Source organism: Ictidomys tridecemlineatus, chromosome 7 (genome assembly GCF_052094955.1).
Source record: "Ictidomys tridecemlineatus isolate mIctTri1 chromosome 7, mIctTri1.hap1, whole genome shotgun sequence".
NCBI lineage: Eukaryota > Metazoa > Chordata > Mammalia > Rodentia > Sciuridae > Ictidomys > Ictidomys tridecemlineatus.
Genome location: NC_135483.1, coordinates 179,980,887 through 179,999,279, shown reverse-complemented (window position 1 = coordinate 179,999,279; position 18,393 = coordinate 179,980,887). Strand labels below are relative to the sequence as shown.

At 55.3% G+C, this 18,393-nt stretch overlaps 1 protein-coding gene across 25 annotated transcripts in view; it reads left to right on the top strand.

Moving 5' to 3' along the window:
* The window catches only part of Tns1 (tensin 1), a 208,781-nt gene extending 194,490 nt beyond the window's left edge, over positions 1-14,291 (top strand). For all 25 annotated transcript variants that reach the window (XM_078017987.1, XM_005330452.5, XM_040267778.2 and 22 more), the window contains 9 exons: positions 2,404-2,490; positions 3,226-3,357; positions 3,683-3,775; positions 4,405-4,482; positions 6,209-6,280; positions 6,532-6,700; positions 7,742-7,810; positions 8,235-8,267; positions 9,864-14,291. In XM_078017987.1, the coding sequence (XP_077874113.1) occupies positions 2,404-2,490; positions 3,226-3,357; positions 3,683-3,775; positions 4,405-4,482; positions 6,209-6,280; positions 6,532-6,700; positions 7,742-7,810; positions 8,235-8,267; positions 9,864-10,008 (878 nt within the window). In that variant the 3' untranslated portion in view covers positions 10,009-14,291. The remainder of the gene's footprint in view (positions 1-2,403; positions 2,491-3,225; positions 3,358-3,682; positions 3,776-4,404; positions 4,483-6,208; positions 6,281-6,531; positions 6,701-7,741; positions 7,811-8,234; positions 8,268-9,863) is intronic.
* Positions 14,292-18,393: the final 4,102 nt, after the last annotated feature.

The following is an 18,393-nucleotide window of genomic DNA, read 5'->3' as shown; positions in this document are numbered from 1 at the left end:
CCCTCCCCCCCCCCAGTAGGTACAATTACTCCTTTTTACCCAGGAGCGAACTCAGGATTCCAGAGGCTCTGTTGTTTGCCCAGCATCCTACAGTTAGTAAGTGGCAGAGCTAGGCTTCCAGTCCAGGCCTGTTTTACCCCCAAACTAATGCTCTTTAGGCATTATTGGAGTTGTCTTTATCATGTGGCCATATCTTGAGGGCTGTTGTGATTTAGCATAACTTTGAAAGTGTGCCTTCCAAACCTGTGCCTCGCTTCCTTTGGTCAGCCCCAGGTACGCACATCCCTCCTAACAGATCTGGCAGCCAGATAGGATGTGGGCCGGGGCTGATTGACACGGGGTGTTTTTACCAGGGCTTGGTTTCTGCAGACCTGTTCTGTGGTCCAGGCAGCTTTGCCTGTTGAATTCCTCACTCATCCCTAGGACTTGGCATATTTGCCTCCACTTCGTTAGCTGATTATCTAAACCCAAAGGTCAAGGCCTCAGGAGACCTGCAGTTTCTCAAGCAGACTGGAACCCGTCTGCATGCAGGGTCGCCCCAGGCGATCAAAGCAGATTTGGAATATTTCAGGCAGCTTAGGACGGGCCCAGCTGCCCTGATCCCCGTGTCACTCCTAGGTCCTGAACTGGGCCTGTCAAGCTGCGACACCTAGAGTGACCCTGCACCCCCCTGCTTCCTGCCGCCCACTGGGGACATCTGGTTCCCAGTCCCTCTCCTTGAAGGAGGCAAAACTTGGAGTAGTTGGACACTTCCTGTTTCCCACCATCTTCCCTGCTTAAAATAGTTGTGGAGTCAACACAGGAAGGCTTAGGGGGCTGCAGCCACCTCTGACAGCTCGTTAACCTAGGGTCTCCAGAGCAGGGACAGGCGGGCAACAGGCGTCCTGCATACATCTGCCAGGAGAGTAGCTGCCCCCTCCCAGCCCTCCAGAGACAAACCCCCAGGCCTGGGATTGTGAACACAATGGAAATTGACTAAGCCCTGGAGTCTCAGCTCAGGGCCTCCTTAGCTGACACCGTCCTTAGCGCAGGGCCTCGGCTCCAGGCTCTGAAGACAGGAGAGGGAGGTGTGGGGTGGAAGGTCCCTCTCTCCTCTGCTTTCCTTTTGTTTCTTTGGTGCCCAAAGATGAAGGAGCAGAACAGTGAGGAGGGTTCTGTGCTAGGGTTCTGCGGCACAGCGTGGCTTCTCTGGTTTACAAAAACCAATGGGATCTGAGGAACTGGAGAGCGGCGCTCAAAGGTGCCAAATCTAAAGAAATGATAAGAGACAGAGGTGCTCATCCCCTGTCTGGACCAGTGCACGCGGGGTGCATGTTGAAATGTGGTGCTGTATTCCAGAAATTCACACAATAGGACCTGCTGATGAGGAACAAGGATGAGGAAAGAGGCCGGAAAGCGGGGGCCCCACACCCCAACCCCCGACCCAGAAGCTGCCCTGGGTCTCTCTGTGGGTCACCATCTGTAACTCACCAAGCCACTCTCCCTCCAAGCCTCTCTCCTGATTGTAAAGTTGCACAGCGGAACCCAGTCGTCTGAGCTACCCCAGAACATAGCACCCCAGGAGAGATCCCCAGGCCTGCTAAGGAGCTGGGTGGAGGGATCAGCAGCCGAGAAACCTGGCCTGGCGACACCCTGCAGAGAGCCTCTAGGTCCTAGGCCAGTCCCTCATACTTGACCCAGGGTTGGAGTGATTTTTTGCCCTGTGTGACTGCAGAACACTGGCTTTCCACGTGGGAAAGAGGAGGGGGATCAGGAAGAGAGGACAGAAAGGGGTCTTCCTGCAGTTGGGAGGTTGAGCCTGTGGGGCGGGGGGAAGGGTGGGTCTTAGCCGTGTGGGGAATCTGCTAGGGAACGGGTGCTGGGAGCAGGGCAGGCTCTGGGTTGGCTCTGTGGGATGCCCAGCAGGCAGTGGGGGGGTGAGAAGTCCCTGCTCTGTCTCTTCCTGCTGTGCTCTGTGATGTTTGAGGACACTACTTTCTGTGTCCCCCTGGGTATAAAGCACCATATTCTTGTTGGCTTAAAATAGCAGAAATGGAGAGGCCAGGAGTCCAGCACCCAGCTTGGTCCCTGGTGGGGTTCCGAGGGACCATGGGCTCCAGCTTGCCACGTCCCCCTGGGTCTGGAGGTCCTTGGTGTTCCTTGGCTTGTGGCTGTGCCAGCCCGTGTGGCTCCCTCCTCACATGGAGCTGTCTCCACGAGTCTCTGTCTTCTCTTTTGAGGACACATCCTCCTAGACCAGGGCTCTGTCCAGAGTGCCTTCATCTTAATTGGATTCCATGTGCAAAGACCCTCTTTCCAAATAAGGCCCCATTCGTGGGTTTTGAGGGTCAGGACTCACTTCAGCGTCTCTTTTCAGGGAACAGAGTTCAATCCGTAACACTTCCCATTCTTCTTCTCCTGCAGACAACAGTCCTGAGACCCGGGCTAAAGTGAAATTTGTCCAGGACACTTCCAAGTATTGGTACAAGCCTGAGATCTCCAGAGAGCAAGGTGAGGACTGGGTGGTTCTGGTGGTTCTGTGGGTCCATAGAGGACAGAGCTGGCTGCCGATCACCGTGTCTGACTTGGGCAAGGAACACAGTGCACTCATTCCTCTTTGCAGTAGGTAGTGGTCACAGAGAGGGAGCTGGGATTGAAGTCAGACAGTAAGAAGCACTTCCCACATCAAAGGGAAGGCTGGCAGACCATTGGTGTGAATGATTTTTGCAAGAGTTTATTGGAGCTTTGGTTTTCCTGGACAAAGTAGAAGAACAGCCAAGATCATACGAAGCCTCAGCTCTTCATCTGTATGATGTGGGAGATTTTTGCATTTCGTAGAAACAAATGAAGTTGTGAATATGGGAACAGAGACGAGGCCCTCTATGGGTTCTCAAGAAACATCTGTGGGGCGTGGGTGTGGCTCAGCAAGGACTGCCTGACGGCCCCACTGGCCCGCTGCCTGTCTTTGTAAATAAAGTTTTATTGGAACAAAGCCACGCCCATTAGTTTACAGACTGTCTCTCGCTTCCAGCCGCAGCCATAGACTTGAGTATTTGCGACAGGCTGCGTGGCCCCCAGTGTTGACTCTCTGGCCATCTCAGCCCAGGAGGGCCCTTGGGAGTGTTTACACTCTGACTTTAAAGAATGTCATCTCATCCAAGAGAAAACAAAGTTCCAGGGGCCCCCAGGGCACTTAGGCAGCCAGGGACGCCAATCTCACGTGCCCTCTTCCCTCCTCTGGCGCAGCCATCGCACTCCTGAAGGATCAGGAGCCAGGGGCCTTCGTCATCCGCGACAGCCACTCCTTCCGGGGGGCCTATGGGCTGGCCATGAAGGTGTCCTCGCCTCCTCCGACCATCATGCAGCAGAATAAGAAAGGTGACATCCTCCTCCGGAGACTGTGGGATCTTCACGGGCTCTTCAAGCCCTGGGGTGCTGGGAGGCCCCAGGGTGCTGCGCAGGACCTGAGTCTCAGAGAGCTGGTGCCTGATAAACGGCTCTCCAGAAGAGCGTGCCCTGGGTGGTGACGGTGGCCTCTCTGGAGGGGCCAGTGGTGGTCTCTGCAGCCCCAGGCTCCAGCCTCCCCATCTCTGCGACCCTCTCTCCCACCCCAGCCCCGTGCACTGGAGAAGAGGTAGAGCAGCTGTGGGAGTCCGTGGGGGGACTCTGTGAAAAGCGTCCCATTTCTTTCTCTCCATCCCAGGAGATCTGGCCCATGAGTTGGTGAGACATTTCCTAATCGAGACCGGCCCCAGAGGAGTCAAGCTCAAGGGCTGCCCCAATGAGCCGAACTTTGGTGAGCTGCCCCCACCACTGTCCCTGCAGGAGAGGGGTTCAGCATCTTGTCCTGCTTCAGGTCCCCAAGTTCTCTCCCCCGTAATCCTGTGTGGTAGATGGCACCGTCCTTGTTTCGCACAAGGGAACTGTTAGTTAGACTTACCCAAGAAGGCACAGATAACAAGTGACTGGCCTGGGATTCGATCCCACAATTCTCCAATGCTTCTACCCTGTTTGTTTCTTTTTTGGGGGGAGGGGTGTGGGGTCATCACTGGAGAGACTTAGAAAAGATGTTAGGAGGAACTGTAAAGGGAAGTTGTTAGGTCACAATATGACTGCTAGAGGGAGTCTTTGGAATCTTCTTCCCTGGGTCTTGCTAAAAAAAAAAAAAAAGAGGGCATGAATTTTCAGCTCTGAAAATTTGTGGATAAGAGAGGGGTGATGAAGAAGCTAAGCTGTGGGTAGCTCCGTAGCCAAGCACACCTGAGGTCCTGGGTTCCATCTCTAGCCACACACACACACACACACACACACACACACACACGGAAAGAAGCCCGGTGGGGTGAGGCTTCCTGGCGTTTGCGCCCGGCCCCGGCTGGCCCCTGACTCCCAGAAGCGCTGCCCCTGAGCCGCTGTCTCGTCCCGCAGGCTCCCTGTCCGCCCTGGTCTACCAGCACTCCATCATCCCTCTGGCTCTGCCCTGCAAGCTCGTCATTCCAAACCGAGGTAGGACGTGAGACTCGCCGTGCTCCAAAGGTGCCCTTGAGCTACCTTCTTCGTGTCTGGCCCTGCCAGCCACTCCAGAATGTGGGCCAGGGGTGGAGGGCACTGGCCATTTTGCCAACATGGGGAAACTCAAAACCTCTCTCTCACACACTTCTTTTTCCTGATAAAAAAGAAGGAAAAGTTTGCGGGCGTGGTGGTGCCCACCTGTAATCCCAGTGGCTGGGGAGGCTGAGGCAGGAGGATCACGAGTCCAAGCCAGCCTCGGCAACTTAGCGAGACTGTGAACAACCTAGTGAGATCCTGCCTCAGAGTATCAAAAATAAAGGGCTGGGGATGTGGGCAGGTGGCTCAGTGGTTAAGTGCCCTTGGGTTCAATTCCTGGTACCCCCCAAGAGAAGGAAAAGTTTATTTAAGAGTTGAACTCCAGGGGCATATGTAAGTTGTCTTTCCAGATGGTTCTAGAAAATACTCTGGAGCCTTTAAGAAATTCATACTGAATTCTCAGAATAAGCCTCATCCCCGGGGAAGGCCTAGGACGTGGGAGAGTCAGGAGAAGAATGTCCTAGAGGTTGAGATAAGATCTCCAATATTAGTTGATGATTTTTATCTATTCAGTTCAGTTCACTGAATTATTAATAATAATTGGCCAACATTATTAGCTTAAAAGTTCCAACACAACTTAAGCAGCGTTATTAACCACACAGTTTAGACACCCATTAAATTACATTTTTATGGAATTTACTGTGGAAGTCCAGCAATTACAAAGCTGTTTGACTTTGAATTGTATAAACCTGTGGTTCTTGAAACGTGGCCCCCAGACCAGCAGGCCGTGCATCCCCTGAGAACTGGTTAAATGCCGGCATTCTCCAGGTCCACTTCTTCAGGAACTCTAGGTTGGGCCCAGCCATCTGCATTTTAACAAGGCTGCACGCCAAAGTGTAAGCAACACTGGTGACAAATGAGACTCGATGCTTATTTGTTGTTCTGATTTTGTTTTTTAAAGTTTTAGTGCTGGAGACTCAGTGGCACAGGCCTGTAATCTCAGCTACTGGAGAGGCTGAGGCAGGAGGATCACAAGTTTGAGGCCAGCCTCAGCCGCTTAGCAAAGCCCTGTCTCAAAATTAAAATAATTTAAAAGGGCTGGGAGGTAATTCAGTGGTAAAGTGCCCCTGGGGTTCAATTTCCAATACCATGAAAAAAAATTATTTAGGTATAGTTGAAATAAAAACAGTAGTATGCACTGTGTATAATGTGTTGCTTTGATATAGCTACACATTGGGAAATGGTAAAGGCAAGCTACTTAACATGTCTATCGCTCGGTTCTTACTAATCCTGAGCTTACGGTTGTGCTCTGTGGGTGGTTGAATGAATTTAAGCATAAACAGAAGCAACACCACTGCTGTTTGAAGCTTGCTTTTTGCCAGGCAGTGGATTAACACTATATATGGGTTGTTTGAAAACCCTGGGTCATGAGTTCCACTTAGCAAGTGGCGGGGTGAGGGTTCGAGCCCAGCTCTCCTGGGCCCAGAGCTCTCAACCCGTGTGCTGGGTTCTTACAGCAGTGGTAGAACATTCCACCTGTAGGTAACCCAGTGACTCCCACCGGGGCCAGCCGTGGAGAGCGTGTCCTTGACACAAAGCGTTTGCAGAAGTTACCTTAGGCCCAGCCCAACCGTGCTTCTTTCCAGCTCTAGGGTTTTAATTACCAGGCGAATTTTTGTCTCAGACCCCACAGATGAATCCAGAGATAGCTCGGGCCCTGCCAACTCGACTTCTGACCTGCTGAAGCAAGGAGCGGGTGAGTGGTCCCTGGAGACTGGACCCCTGCCCACGTCCTCTTTCCACCTTCCTGCCCGGGCCTCCTGCAGGTGCAGGTGGAAGTCTGCCAGGCCCGGAGGTCTCCAGGCAGATTATGTTCCTCTGTGTAGATGTTTTGGCCCGAGGCTGCCCTGAAATTGATCTGCTACCTTTTCCCTCAAGAGTGGACCTGGGGTATCGTCTCCACCGACTCCAGCCCTCCTGATTCCCACTTGGGTCCATTTCTTGTAGCCTGTAATGTACTCTTCGTCAATTCCGTGGATATGGAGTCACTCACTGGGCCACAGGCCATCTCCAAAGCTACATCTGAGACGTTGGCTGCTGACCCCACGCCAGCTGCCACTATCGTTCACTTCAAGGTCTCTGCGCAGGGAATCACACTGACTGACAACCAGAGAAAGTAAGCCTCGTCTACTTGCTCCTGTGCTGGGCTCTCCTTCCTGCAGCCCATCCTCCACTCACCACCGCTCACCCTTGCACCTCTCAGCCCACCTATTCTCCCATCTATCTATCTTGCTTCCATTCTTTATCACACTAGCTGTTCATCCATTGATCCATTATCCATCCACTTGTTCACACACTCATCAATGGGTCCATGCATCTACTTACTCCCATCCATCCATTCCCTATCTATTCTATGCCTACTTATCCCTTAATTTGTGTGTGTCTCCATCCATCCAGCCAGCCATCATCCAGCCATCCATTCATCCACCCACCCATCCATCCATCCATCCACTCATTCATCCACCCACCAACCTACCATCTATCAATCTATCCACCCATCCATACATCCTCCATCCCTCCATCCATCTATCCTCCATTCACCCATCCATCTACCCATTCACCCACCGACCCATCCATCAATCTATCCATCCATCCATCCATCCATCCATCCATCCATCCATTATCCATCTCTCCATCCATCCTCCATCCACCCACCCATCCATCCATCAATCTTTCCATCCATCCATCCCTCCCTCCATCCATTCATCTATCCATCCCACCATCCCTCCATCCCCCCTCCCTCCCTCCCTCCCTCCATCCCTCCCTCCATCCTTCTACAAGGATCTGCCTGAACCAGGTAGTCAGCTTTCAATACAACTGTTTAAAAGGTCCTTCTTTCCAGGAGCAGAGTCTTTCCTCCCAGGCTCTCTCCTAACCATGACCCCAGTTCATTTCCTTCCTCCTTTAGGGTCCCCCCATTTCTCATTCCTCAGTGTCAGTTTCTTTTCCAGCCTCTGGCTTTTGGGCTTGTTTCTATGGCACAACTCTCTGTCCCTATGCATCACTCAGGCCTCCGATGTGAGCGCCTCAGGCCGTCTTGCTTTGTGAGACAGTGACCCACAACAGGCACAGTGCGAGGTGGCCTGGCGCAGGCCGAGGGCTGGAGGAAGCAGACCCTCCCATGCTCATTCTCTGTTCTCTGATGTCTGAACCACAGGCTCTTCTTCCGAAGACACTACCCCCTCAACACTGTCACCTTCTGTGACCTGGATCCACAGGAAAGAAAGTAAGTCTCTTGGAAACACCTTCCCTCTCAGCCAGCTCACGCCGCTGGAGAGAGCGTGTGTACATGAGCCAGGTGCGCGAGTTCTCAGTCCACCTGGAAGATCCGCCTGTGTCCAGGGGAGTGTGCCTAATTGTGTTGGGCATTTTTTGAGTTTTCTTCATAGATCTGGAGACCCTCCTGGGACTCAAATGCCCATTTTTACCCCCTCTGGACTGACCCGGACCCTGACCCTGTTTCTCCCCGCCACACTGTGGGAGGGAGCCTGGCAGTGTTTGCTCCAACTTGAAAGCCCCTGGGTGACCTTGGCTGCTTCTATCCTGCAGAGGTCCAGGCGCCTCTGCTTGCCCCAGAGAGTCTGGTCTGAGTGGGCGGTGCTCTGGGGACAGGTGCAGGGATTTACCCTGAGCTGACTTTCTCTCAACAGGTGGATGAAGACAGAGGGAGGTGCTCCTGCTAAGTAAGTGTGGCTTCCTATTCCACCAGCAGGTTGGGGGGGGGGTGGCAGGTTTAGAATCCGGAGCCTGGGGTGGGGAAAGGCCAGCAAGGATCTTTGTGCCAATGTCACTGAAGTCTGGAGAAACAGTACAGCCCACGTGTGTGGCTTTAGCAAAGGAGAGTGTGTCCTGTCAGGGACAGAGTTGGAAAGGCTTTGGAAAAGAACGAATACTTTAAAATGGATCTTAAAAGACAGGTAGAGTTTGCTCAGGCTGAAAGGTAGGAGAGAGATGGGTTTAATGGGAGGAGGTAGCTTGACCAGCCATCTGGGCAGGGCTGAGTGTCCCACAGAGAGGCTGCTGAATGGTTGTTGGCTGAAGAAAGGAGACTAGAGGCAGCCAGGCCACCTCCAGTGACCAGGAATCTGGGTGTGATCAACGCTGAGGACTTGGCCTTGTTCAGTCCTCATAATCATCGAGGACTCTGAGTCCCCATGTTTTTTTGTGTCCCTGCCAGCCGGCCAGGCAGGCCAGGGCTTGCAGCGGGGGCAGGTGGCAGTGTCAGGGCAGGCATGGGTTGGCCAGGTCTCCGTCATGGCAGAAGCAGGCAGACAAGGCTGGCATGCCTGTGTGATGGGAGCTCAGAGATGACCCCCACCCTGTTGAGGTCACCCCCACTGCACTACAGCCCTAGCCAGCCCAGACAGGGAGGAGCTGGGGGGCTGCCCTGTGGACCCCAGGGACTCCAACACCTGGGCACTATTCCAGCTCCCGAAACCAAGCTGGAAGAGTCAAGTTGTGGGAAGTACAGGGCTGTGTGTGAGTGTGTGTGTGTGAGTGTGTGAGAGTGTGTTTGTGACTTGGCTAATTTTAGCCGGGCAGTGCCGTCTGAGGCAGAGGGGTGTCCATGGGCATCTCCAGCTGTCCCGATTTCCCCATCTCGCTCTAATTAGCAACACCCTGGCTGGGAGGGGCCCCGAGCTCACATTCTGTTCTCTGCCCTCGTATTTTTAACTCTGTTTTGCAAAGAGAGAATGTTAGGTCACTCCCATCTTGGTGCTGGAGGGGACAGGTGTGGGGTCCCCTCCCCCTTGGGTTCTCTGAGCTTCCCAGCCTCTGGACAGGGTGGCTGTGTGTGTGTGGGGGGGGTGGAGGACCTGCTCGTTCTTGGACTCCCTGACCTCCTGGGGTGCATGGCGGGTGCATGGCGGGTGTGTGGTGGGTGCCTGCTGGGTGCGTAGTGGGTGCGGAGGCCCCATCCTGGCTGGGCCCCCGGCCTCCTGGTTTGCTTCTGTGCTGTTTATGGGTGGGGCTGGGAGAGGCTGCTTGAGGAATGCTCCCACTTTATTTCTGGTCCCCACCCTGAACTATCCAGTCTTGTCCTTCACCCCAGTCCCGCTCCACCCCTCCAAGGGGACCGTTGGCCTGCCCTGAAACAAAGCGAGACGCTGTCCCCAGCCTGGGCCTTGCTGCGGGGGAACCAAGAGGGCTCTGTCTCAGGCGCCCCCCTGTCCCTGAGGCCTGGGGAGGCTGGGGACGCCACGTGGCAGGCTGGGCGTGCCCTGGCCAGGGTCCTCCTGTCTTCCCCTCTTGCCCACCACCCTCTCCCGCCCCTGCAGGCTCTTTGGCTTCGTGGCCCGGAAGCAGGGCAGCACCACAGACAACGCCTGCCACCTCTTTGCCGAGCTCGACCCCAAGCAGCCTGCCTCGGCCATCGTCAACTTTGTCTCCAAGGTCATGCAGAGCACCGGCCAGAAGAGATGAGCCCGCACCCCTTGCCCAGGGCCAGGGCAGCGGGGACGGGGCACCTGGGGAGGGGACCTCTGAATCCTGACCACCTCGAATCCACAAGGAGGACTTTGGGCTAATTTGGGAGAAGGAGAGAAGAAAGTGTAGCGTTGGGCGAGGGAAGTGAAATACAGAGGGGAGGGGAGAGGGAGAAAAAGCAAAAAAAAAGATGGAGGAGAAGACGCAGGTTCTCCTGGGCAGATGGAAACGGCAGCCTCCCAGAGCCTCCTAAGCCACCCAGGTCCCCTCACTCCCGCCCCCTCTGCGAGGACGCAGCTCCTCCACGGGCCTCCTTGGGATCCACATCTTGGGGGGAAAATGAAAAAGCTCTGTGTCCCTTGCCACCTGCTTTGCAAGGACAGTTCAAGCCAAGAGAGTCTTTTTCTGGCCACCTGAGGGCGGGTCGCTGAGCCCCAAGGCTGGCGGGAGAAAGCTCGCAGAGAAGCTTTTCCTTCTGACACTAGGCCAGACCCGAGGCCCCTCCGTCCCGTGCTGGGCCATCGATGCATTGTGACGTGGGTGTTTGTATGTCCCCACCCACACCCTCACACACTGATTTCTCTCGCCTCTGTCTGCTAGAAATGTAAACAGCTCTGCTCGTCTCTGTCCCCTGGGTTAGCACACACGTGCATTCTGTCCAAAGAAGGTTAGGGTTGGGGGTGACACGGCAGCAGGAGGAGACAGAGCCCTCTCCTGCAGGAGTACCTAGGATTCCCCCTCCTCGTCCCTGTACTTATACTCGAGTGGCCCCGGGTGCCACCAGCCTGATCTGTACAGAGGCCCTGGCCCGAGGGGAAGTGCACCCCTGCTCCGTGGCTGGTTGACCCGGAGCCCCGGGCTTTGGTGTGAGGAAGCAGAGATATGTGTGTCCGTAGGGAGGAGGACTGTCAGGAAAGGTGGCTGCTGAGCCCTGACACCTTCCCACCACGGGTGGCTCACAGCTGGCTGGGCAGGCCGCTCTGGCCAGTGCCGGGGCTCTGCCTTACTCCTGCTGCTCGGCCCCATTCCTGGGCTCAGGGCCCCAGCGCCAGCCTTAGCTCAGCCTTGCTTATCTGCATGCTGCCTTTTGGGGCGCTGGAGATGGTGACTTCCTGCCCTGCCCTGTCTTTCCTGCAAGGTCCTCATGTTGGGGCTCATCCTGGGGAATCTGCTTCTCAGCTCCCTTCTCAGCAAGGCCCCAGGAGAAACCTGTGGTCCTGATGTCCCCTCTGTAAGAGCCTCAAGGTCTGACTGGTTGCAGGCGCCTTTCAGCTGGGCTGCTCAGGGTGACATCAGCAAAGCTCCCAGGGCCGCTTCCAGAGCATCCCAGGGCCTCCCCATCACGCCACAGCCTCGCTGTCTCCCTTCTGCCTTGGCTTCCCCAGCAGAGCCACACTGCCCACAGAGCAGGGGACAAAGAGCATGCATTTAGGTCAAAAGACCAAGGGTCCATTTGGGCAGTGGGGAAGACCCTTGGCCACCACCCAGGAACTCTAAGCCAGAATGGAAACTTCACCAGGACTCCATTCTTCAGCCCACAGGGGCCCTCTGAAGAGTGGCTTTGTACTGATATATAAATATATATAATATATACCTGAGACATACTGACAGAATCTGTAAGCTAATAAAATATAAGAAAAGGTTAAAAAATAGGTAAATTGACAAAAAGTATTTATTGTTTCCCAGATTGCTCTGTTGCCTCCCTGAGCAGAAACCAGTCCCCGTCCCTTTCTTTACATATAAGTAGAGCCTGAGTGGAGGGGCCTTTGTCCGTGGCGTGGCTGGGCATCTCCTTGCCCTGGGCCGTGCTGGGGCTCGGTGGGGTGGGGTGGGGTGCGTATGCTGCATCGTGTTGGCCCCCTGATTCTCTGTCAATTAGGGCCCAGCGGTCAGCTCCCTGCACATCTGGGGAGCTGTCTTCATTCCTACAGGCGCTTGTGTGAGCATGCTGGGGACCAGGTGTGTGTGGCCACGGGTGCACGTGTGCGTCTCTGGGAGCTGGAAAGAGAGTGTCTAGATTAGACGGGGGCAGAGGCTGAGCCCCCGCTACGCTCCCCAAAGGGGAAGTCCCAGGCTTGGTGATCTAGGTCCTTCCAAAGTGCCCTTCCTTCTGAGTTGTTGAAGCCAAATATCTGAAGCCACCTCTCCTTATTCCCTAACGCACTCAAGGTCTCCTCTAAGATAGACGGAGACATTTCCCCACCCAGTTTCTTTGTAAATACCTCCCTCTCCCGCTTCCTAGGCCGGCAGCCTCCTCCTGGTCGGTTGCCTCTTCTTGGCTGGAGGCTGGAGGACCCTCCGGAAGCCCGCCCTGCACAGGGACTGTCTGGGGTCAGCCTTTACACTTGCCTAGCCACTGCCCACCCTCAGCCCCTTCAGGCCTGGACAGCCTCCAGGCCAGCCACGTGTGAGCCAGGGGGGCATCAGAGATGCTGGCGAGCTGGCCACTCGCGCTCAGCACACCTGTGGAGGGATCAGCACTTTGGGGTCCACGTGGTGGCCTGCCACCCCGCCCTGCCCAGTGACTCACAGGTGGACCCGGCACACACACACACGCACATGCACACACACACACACACATGCACGCATATACACACATCACTGTGTGCTGTAGTCTATGCTTGCCAAAGATTTCCTTTAAGAGAGAGCACTTTGACTCATTGTTATCGTTTTATACGTGTTTCTCTCCCCCTCCCGGCCCTTTGCCTGTTGTGTGTTGTTGAATCTGTTGTCAGCAGGAGAGTGCTGTCTGGTCTTGATGGGAGCTGAGGCAGGGAAGGGTCTGCAGAAAAGGCAAGAAAGAGCGGGAGACACGTGGTCAGCACGAGGTGCTGCCTCTGCCTGTCCAGCAGGTCTCTGGGGCAGGCCTGGGCCTTGCCCTTGCTGGCCGCCACAGGCATGGTGGGGACATCTCTGATTCTGCAAGGATTGGGGCCCAGGGAGAATAAGAGGGAAGGGCTGGGCCTGAGAGCCATGGTGAGGTGACCCCAGAGGGCAGCTGGGGAAATGAGCTGTGTTTGTGGCTTCCAGGGGTGACGGAGGTACCCCCCGCCATCGTGGTGTCTTGGCTCCTTGATCTAGCCAGGCGTCTGAGGACAGAAGCATCGCCTCCTGGGTTGGGGACAGGCATTTTGAGCCATCTCGGTGCTGACCCTCTCCCCCAGGAGTTCTGAAAGCTGAGGACGCTGACTGCCGAGGACTCTTCTCCCTGACTTCTCAGGAACCCCCAGATATGGTCGGGACCAGGCAGGATGGGTGGTGGGACCCTGGAGCTGTGTGGCATCCTGCTATGAGGGGGCTCTCAGGAGGGAAAGGAGGGGAACTCTCCCACCTCATACCCCCATCTAAGAAGCCCACCCCTGCCCACCCCTGGGGTCTTCTAAGAGCTGGGGGGCAGAGTTTCAGGGCCACCTCTTCACCCAGGGCCAGGCCCTGGAATGCTGAGACTCGTGTTCCCGTGTCCAGAGGTAACACAGGATGTGTGTGTGCGCGCGTGCAAGTGTGGACGTCTGTGTGTGTGTTTGGCTCATCTCTTTAGGGCACTTAGGGGTAGGGGTCCGAGGTGGTGCATGGCAGAATGTCAAGTTCAAGGTGACCCAGCGGTGAGAGCTATCAGAAGGGAGGCCTGTAGGGCCAGCGATTGGTGGAGTCTCAGCGTCGGGTGGCAGCGAGGACCGGCCCCCTGGGCTGGGCTCAGCAGACCTGTTCCTTCCTGTCTCCCCTGTAAATGTGGGAAAGGACAGGGGACTCAGTTTCCCACACCTGGGTCGTTCCCAGCAACGAGGTTATTGCAGAGCCATGTCCCAAGCTTGTTTTCTAATCAGTGTTAAATGGAGTGACACTCTCCTGTGGGTCTGTGTTTGGTCTGTGTGTGTGTGTGTGTGTGTGTGTGTGTGTGTGTGTGTGCAAGCCCAGGTGTGCCTGCTGTGTCCCCCCCCACCCATTTTCTCTCCTCTCTTCAGACTTGTCATTCAAAACAAATGTCAGAAATTCCTTACCACGGCACCCCCACCCCGCCTCCCAGGTCCTCTGCAGAAAACCCCGAGTACCCCAGGGTCCTCCCACACCCCGCTGTGTATTTATATAGATGGAAATATACTTTATATTTTGTATCATTGTGCCTATAACTTTGCCACCTTGTATAAACTCTGATGTATGCTATTCGTCCTGGATATGAATGTACGGACCCCCACGCTGGATCTCCCACTCCTGTACAGCGCCTCGGTTTCTTCGCGATCCATTGTATGGCTTTATAAATGATAAAACTTAAAGAAAAACTGCATGGTGTCATCTAGCATGGTGTTGTCTGGGGGGTTTCTGGAAGAAAGGGACCCTTCGCGGGCATCAGATATGAGGGGGATTCAGTTCTCCCTCCTCCGGTGGTTGATTCACCCCAAATTCTCCCAACAACTTCCCCAACACCTGAGTCTACCTCTGGTCACTGTTGGGTTGTTCATCTGGACTCTTTCATCTGGAAGAGAAACTCAATTCAAATTTATTCAAGAAAAAAAATGGCGTTTATTAGGCCAAGTGCTGAGGAGGGCAGGCAGAGCCGGTCCAGGGCATGGAGGGATGGGATGGGGAATCTGTTCCCCTCGCTCGTCCTGGGCTGGCCCAATACTCAGGCAGACTCTGTCCCAGTGATGGGGTCACAGGAAGCTCCGAGCCTTCAGTCCCATCAGCTGGCTGGTCCCAGTAGAACGAAGACTCCGTCTCCCTACGTTCTCAGGGAGAACCTGGGGCACAGGCCTGTTGGTTCTGAGAGAGCTGCCTCTGGAACCTTCTGTAATCAGCCATGGGGACTGAGAATGGCGGGGGCTGGATGCCCCTTGAAGGGGTGAGGTTTATCAGAGTAAAGGGGAGCAGAGGCTGCGAGGTAGAATCTCCGGGTGCCGCTCAGGTGGTCCCCGTGGAGCGAGCTCAGCTGGGCCACCCGTGTTCAGAAGGATTGGGTGTGTGGTCCACGGAGGCTGCCTCAGCACAGCACAGGGGCTCTGGGGGATCCCCACATCCTCAAGTCCTCCACTGAGCTTGCAGAGTGGCCGGGAGAGCAACTTGGACCGGCTGGTGGGGCCCCCAGGTTGGCACAGCAGTGGACGAGGGGCAGGCCTCTCCAATTTTGGGTCTCTGGACTCCTTTACCCTCTTAAAAATTATCAAGGCCCCTGAAGAGCTTTTGTTTAGGTGGGTTGTATCTTTCCGTCTTGACCTCAGTATAAATTAAAACTGAGGACACTTCAAACATATTCATTCACTTCTAGAACATTCATTACGTGTGAAAGGAAATGGAAGAGAGTGAACCTTTTTTTATTTTTATTTTTTGATATCAGGGATGGAACCCAAGGGCGCTTAACCACTGGGCCACATTCTCAGAGATTTTAATTTTATTTAGAGAGAGGGTCTCAATAAGTTGCTTAGGGCCTCCCTAAGTTGCTGAGGCTGGCTTTGAACTTGCAATCTCCTGACAGCCTCCCGAGCCACTGGGACACTGATACTTTCTAAAGCAGAAACTGAATTAAAAACTCCAAGAGCGACTTGACATCATTACAAAGTAGCTTTGACCTCACAGAACCCCCGAAAGGGCCTCAGGAACCCCGGGGTGCCGGCCCACGTGGGACGACACCTGTGCTCTATGAGGTGAGTGAGTCAGGAAGCACACACCTGCCGGCTGTGAAGAGGCCTGTCCCCGGACGGCAGCGTCAGGCCAGACGTCCCACCAAATCCACGACATGGGGTTTGTCCTGTGACCTAAGGGACACCTCAGGAAACAGAGGGTGAGGGGTCACCTGGCTTCTAACTGGCAAAGCTGGGCCTCGTCTTCGTCATTACCTGTGACAGCCGGTGTTCAGCAAACACTCGCAGAGGGCCAGGACCTGCACTAGGCACGTAAGTGTATTTTCTTGCACAAGCACAACTGTGAGATAAAGAATGTCTTTGTTCTCATCTCACAGAGGAAGAGACTGAGGTTCAAAGAGGTTGAGGTGCTTGCTCAAAGTCACAAAGCTGGGATAAGTGGCAGCATCAGGCTAGACCCCAGGTGAGCTGACCCCATAGCCAGACCTTTCCTGGTGCAGAAGCAAACGTGCCGTTGTGTGTGTGCCCATCTCCCCCAGATACGCACACTATACACATGCAGAGGCAGAGACCACACAGAGCCCCCGTCCACACGCACAGGTGACCTAGCCTCTTGAGCCATGCTGAGTCCCCTGGTGGGCATCTCCTCTCCTGCCTCCTACCCGTCAAGCACCTGGGGTGCAGCCAGCAGTCAGCTCCAGGTTCCCAGCACCAGGGTGCAGGGGCTTCCCCCTCCAGGATCCAACCCTAGCTCTGCCTGTCAGCAAATGGCCCCGTTAGAGAAAGGGAGAGAAGGAGTGCGTGAGCTCTGGGGGGCAGGCAAGCTGGGGAGTGGTGGGAAGGGGCAGAGCCCAGGGCGCAGCCAGGACTCAGGAGCTCAACGTGAGCTCAGGAGGCTAGGGGAGGAGGTGACACTGGGCATCCCATGTTCCATGGCCTCTGATGTCCAGGGAGTCAGCTTCCTCCGGCCTCCATGGGCGCTGGGTGAAGGCTGCAGGGAGGTCAGAGGTGGGGGAGCTGCTTGGAAAGGAAAGGGGTCCTTGGGAGGGGTGAGCTTCCCCCCGGGAGACCGTGGGGCTGGAGACTGCAGAGGTCCTTCCTAAGCTCCATCAGGCGTGGCTGCAGACACAGGCCAGGACAGTGACCTGTCTAGCTGGAGCGTGGCCAGTCCCATGCTTGACCTGAGAAGAGCCCCCTGAAGCAGGATCTTCCTGAGGTGCCCCGCCTCGGAGCCAGGAACGGCTGGGTTTGGTTCTGGTTTCTCTGGGCCTCAGTTTCCTCATCTGTGAAATGGGAAGATCCCACCCGAGAAGGCAGCTATGAGGGTGGAGACCACCTCACATGGTGCTGGGCTGACTGGGGGCCCCCGCCAGCCCTTAACAAATACCCGCCTCCTTTCTTTTTCTGGAGCCTCTGCCTCCTCCACATCCACCCCTCAGGCCTCTGGGGAGACTTGGCAGCAGAGAGGAGCTGGGGCAGACAGCCTCCCGAATGATATCGATCTGCTGGGCTCCGGGCTCCTGACCACAGCGTTGAGGGGGCGTGGCTACAGCCGTCTCCATGGCTCCAGCTTTTATGGGGTCTGAAAGATCATCTCTGGCCATCGAGACAGGATGTCCGGCTCGGGGCCCCTCCTCTCAGCCTCCACTCCACTCCCTGACTCCCAGCTCAGTCCTGGGAAGCCTCCCATTCCCAAGTCGAGTCCTAGGCAAGGAGAGGTGCCCCTCAGGTCGCCAGGCCCTGTCCTCCCCGAGCCCTGCATCTGTGTCCTGCGTGGGTGGAAGAGGACCTGGCAGGCTATTGTCCCTCCCTCAGGGGACGTGGGCTGGTTTGGGTCACAAGAGCATGGCCTGGGTGGAACGGGGGGGGGGGGGGTTCTTGAGGAGGGCAGGAGACCACTTGAGAGAGATGGAGGAGACCCCAGAGCCTGAAGCTTCCGTGTGGGTACAGACCTCGGGCTGTCTAGGGCAAGTAAATCAACCCGTTAATAATGAGCTCCACCGTTGTTTATTGAGCATCCACTGCGTGCAGGCACCTGTGGGGCTGTGGTCTGATGGGAGACGGAAAAACAAAAAGCAATCGGCAATGAATCTTGGCACTGCGATGAGCCTTCCGGAGGAAAGCTGCACAGGCAGCAAGAGTTTGCAGATGAATCCTGATGGTCTGGGGGAGTGAGGAAGGTCCCTTAGGACATCACTCCTCCTGGATGCTGGAGTCCAAGGGTGAACAGCAGTCGACTGGACAGAGAGGGGAGCAATGGGGTTTCAGCCAGAAGAAGTAGCACATGCCAAGGGCCAGGGGCAGGAGGGTCTTGGCCTGTCTGCATCCCACATTCCTCTCTTCAGTAACGGGCCTTTTAGTTGGAACTTGACATTCATTGGGACGCAAGGCAGAAGCGTGGTTAATGCACAGGTGGTGGTGTCAGGCTGTCTGAGTTCAAGTCCTGGCTTCTCCCCACTGGCTGTGTGACCCGTAGGCAAGTTGTTTGATCTTGCTGTGTGTCTGTTTCCATGTTTGTGTGAGCTGATAATAGTGTACCTGAGACTGATTGTGAGAATTGAGAGTTCTTATCTATAAAAACAGCTGGGAATAGCTGAGTGCTCAATTGTGAGTACTCAATTGATATTATCTGTGCATATCATTTATTTCTTTTATTTCTCCCTTGCTAGATGGTGAAGTCCCCAAGGCATGGACTGAGGTGTGTGCCCAAAGAGGCCGGAGAAGAGGGGCTAACTGTTTCTTTGTGAAGTCGAGATCAGGGGACACTAGGGGATTGGAGCAGCTCCGCTGCTACCCGACTACTGCAGGG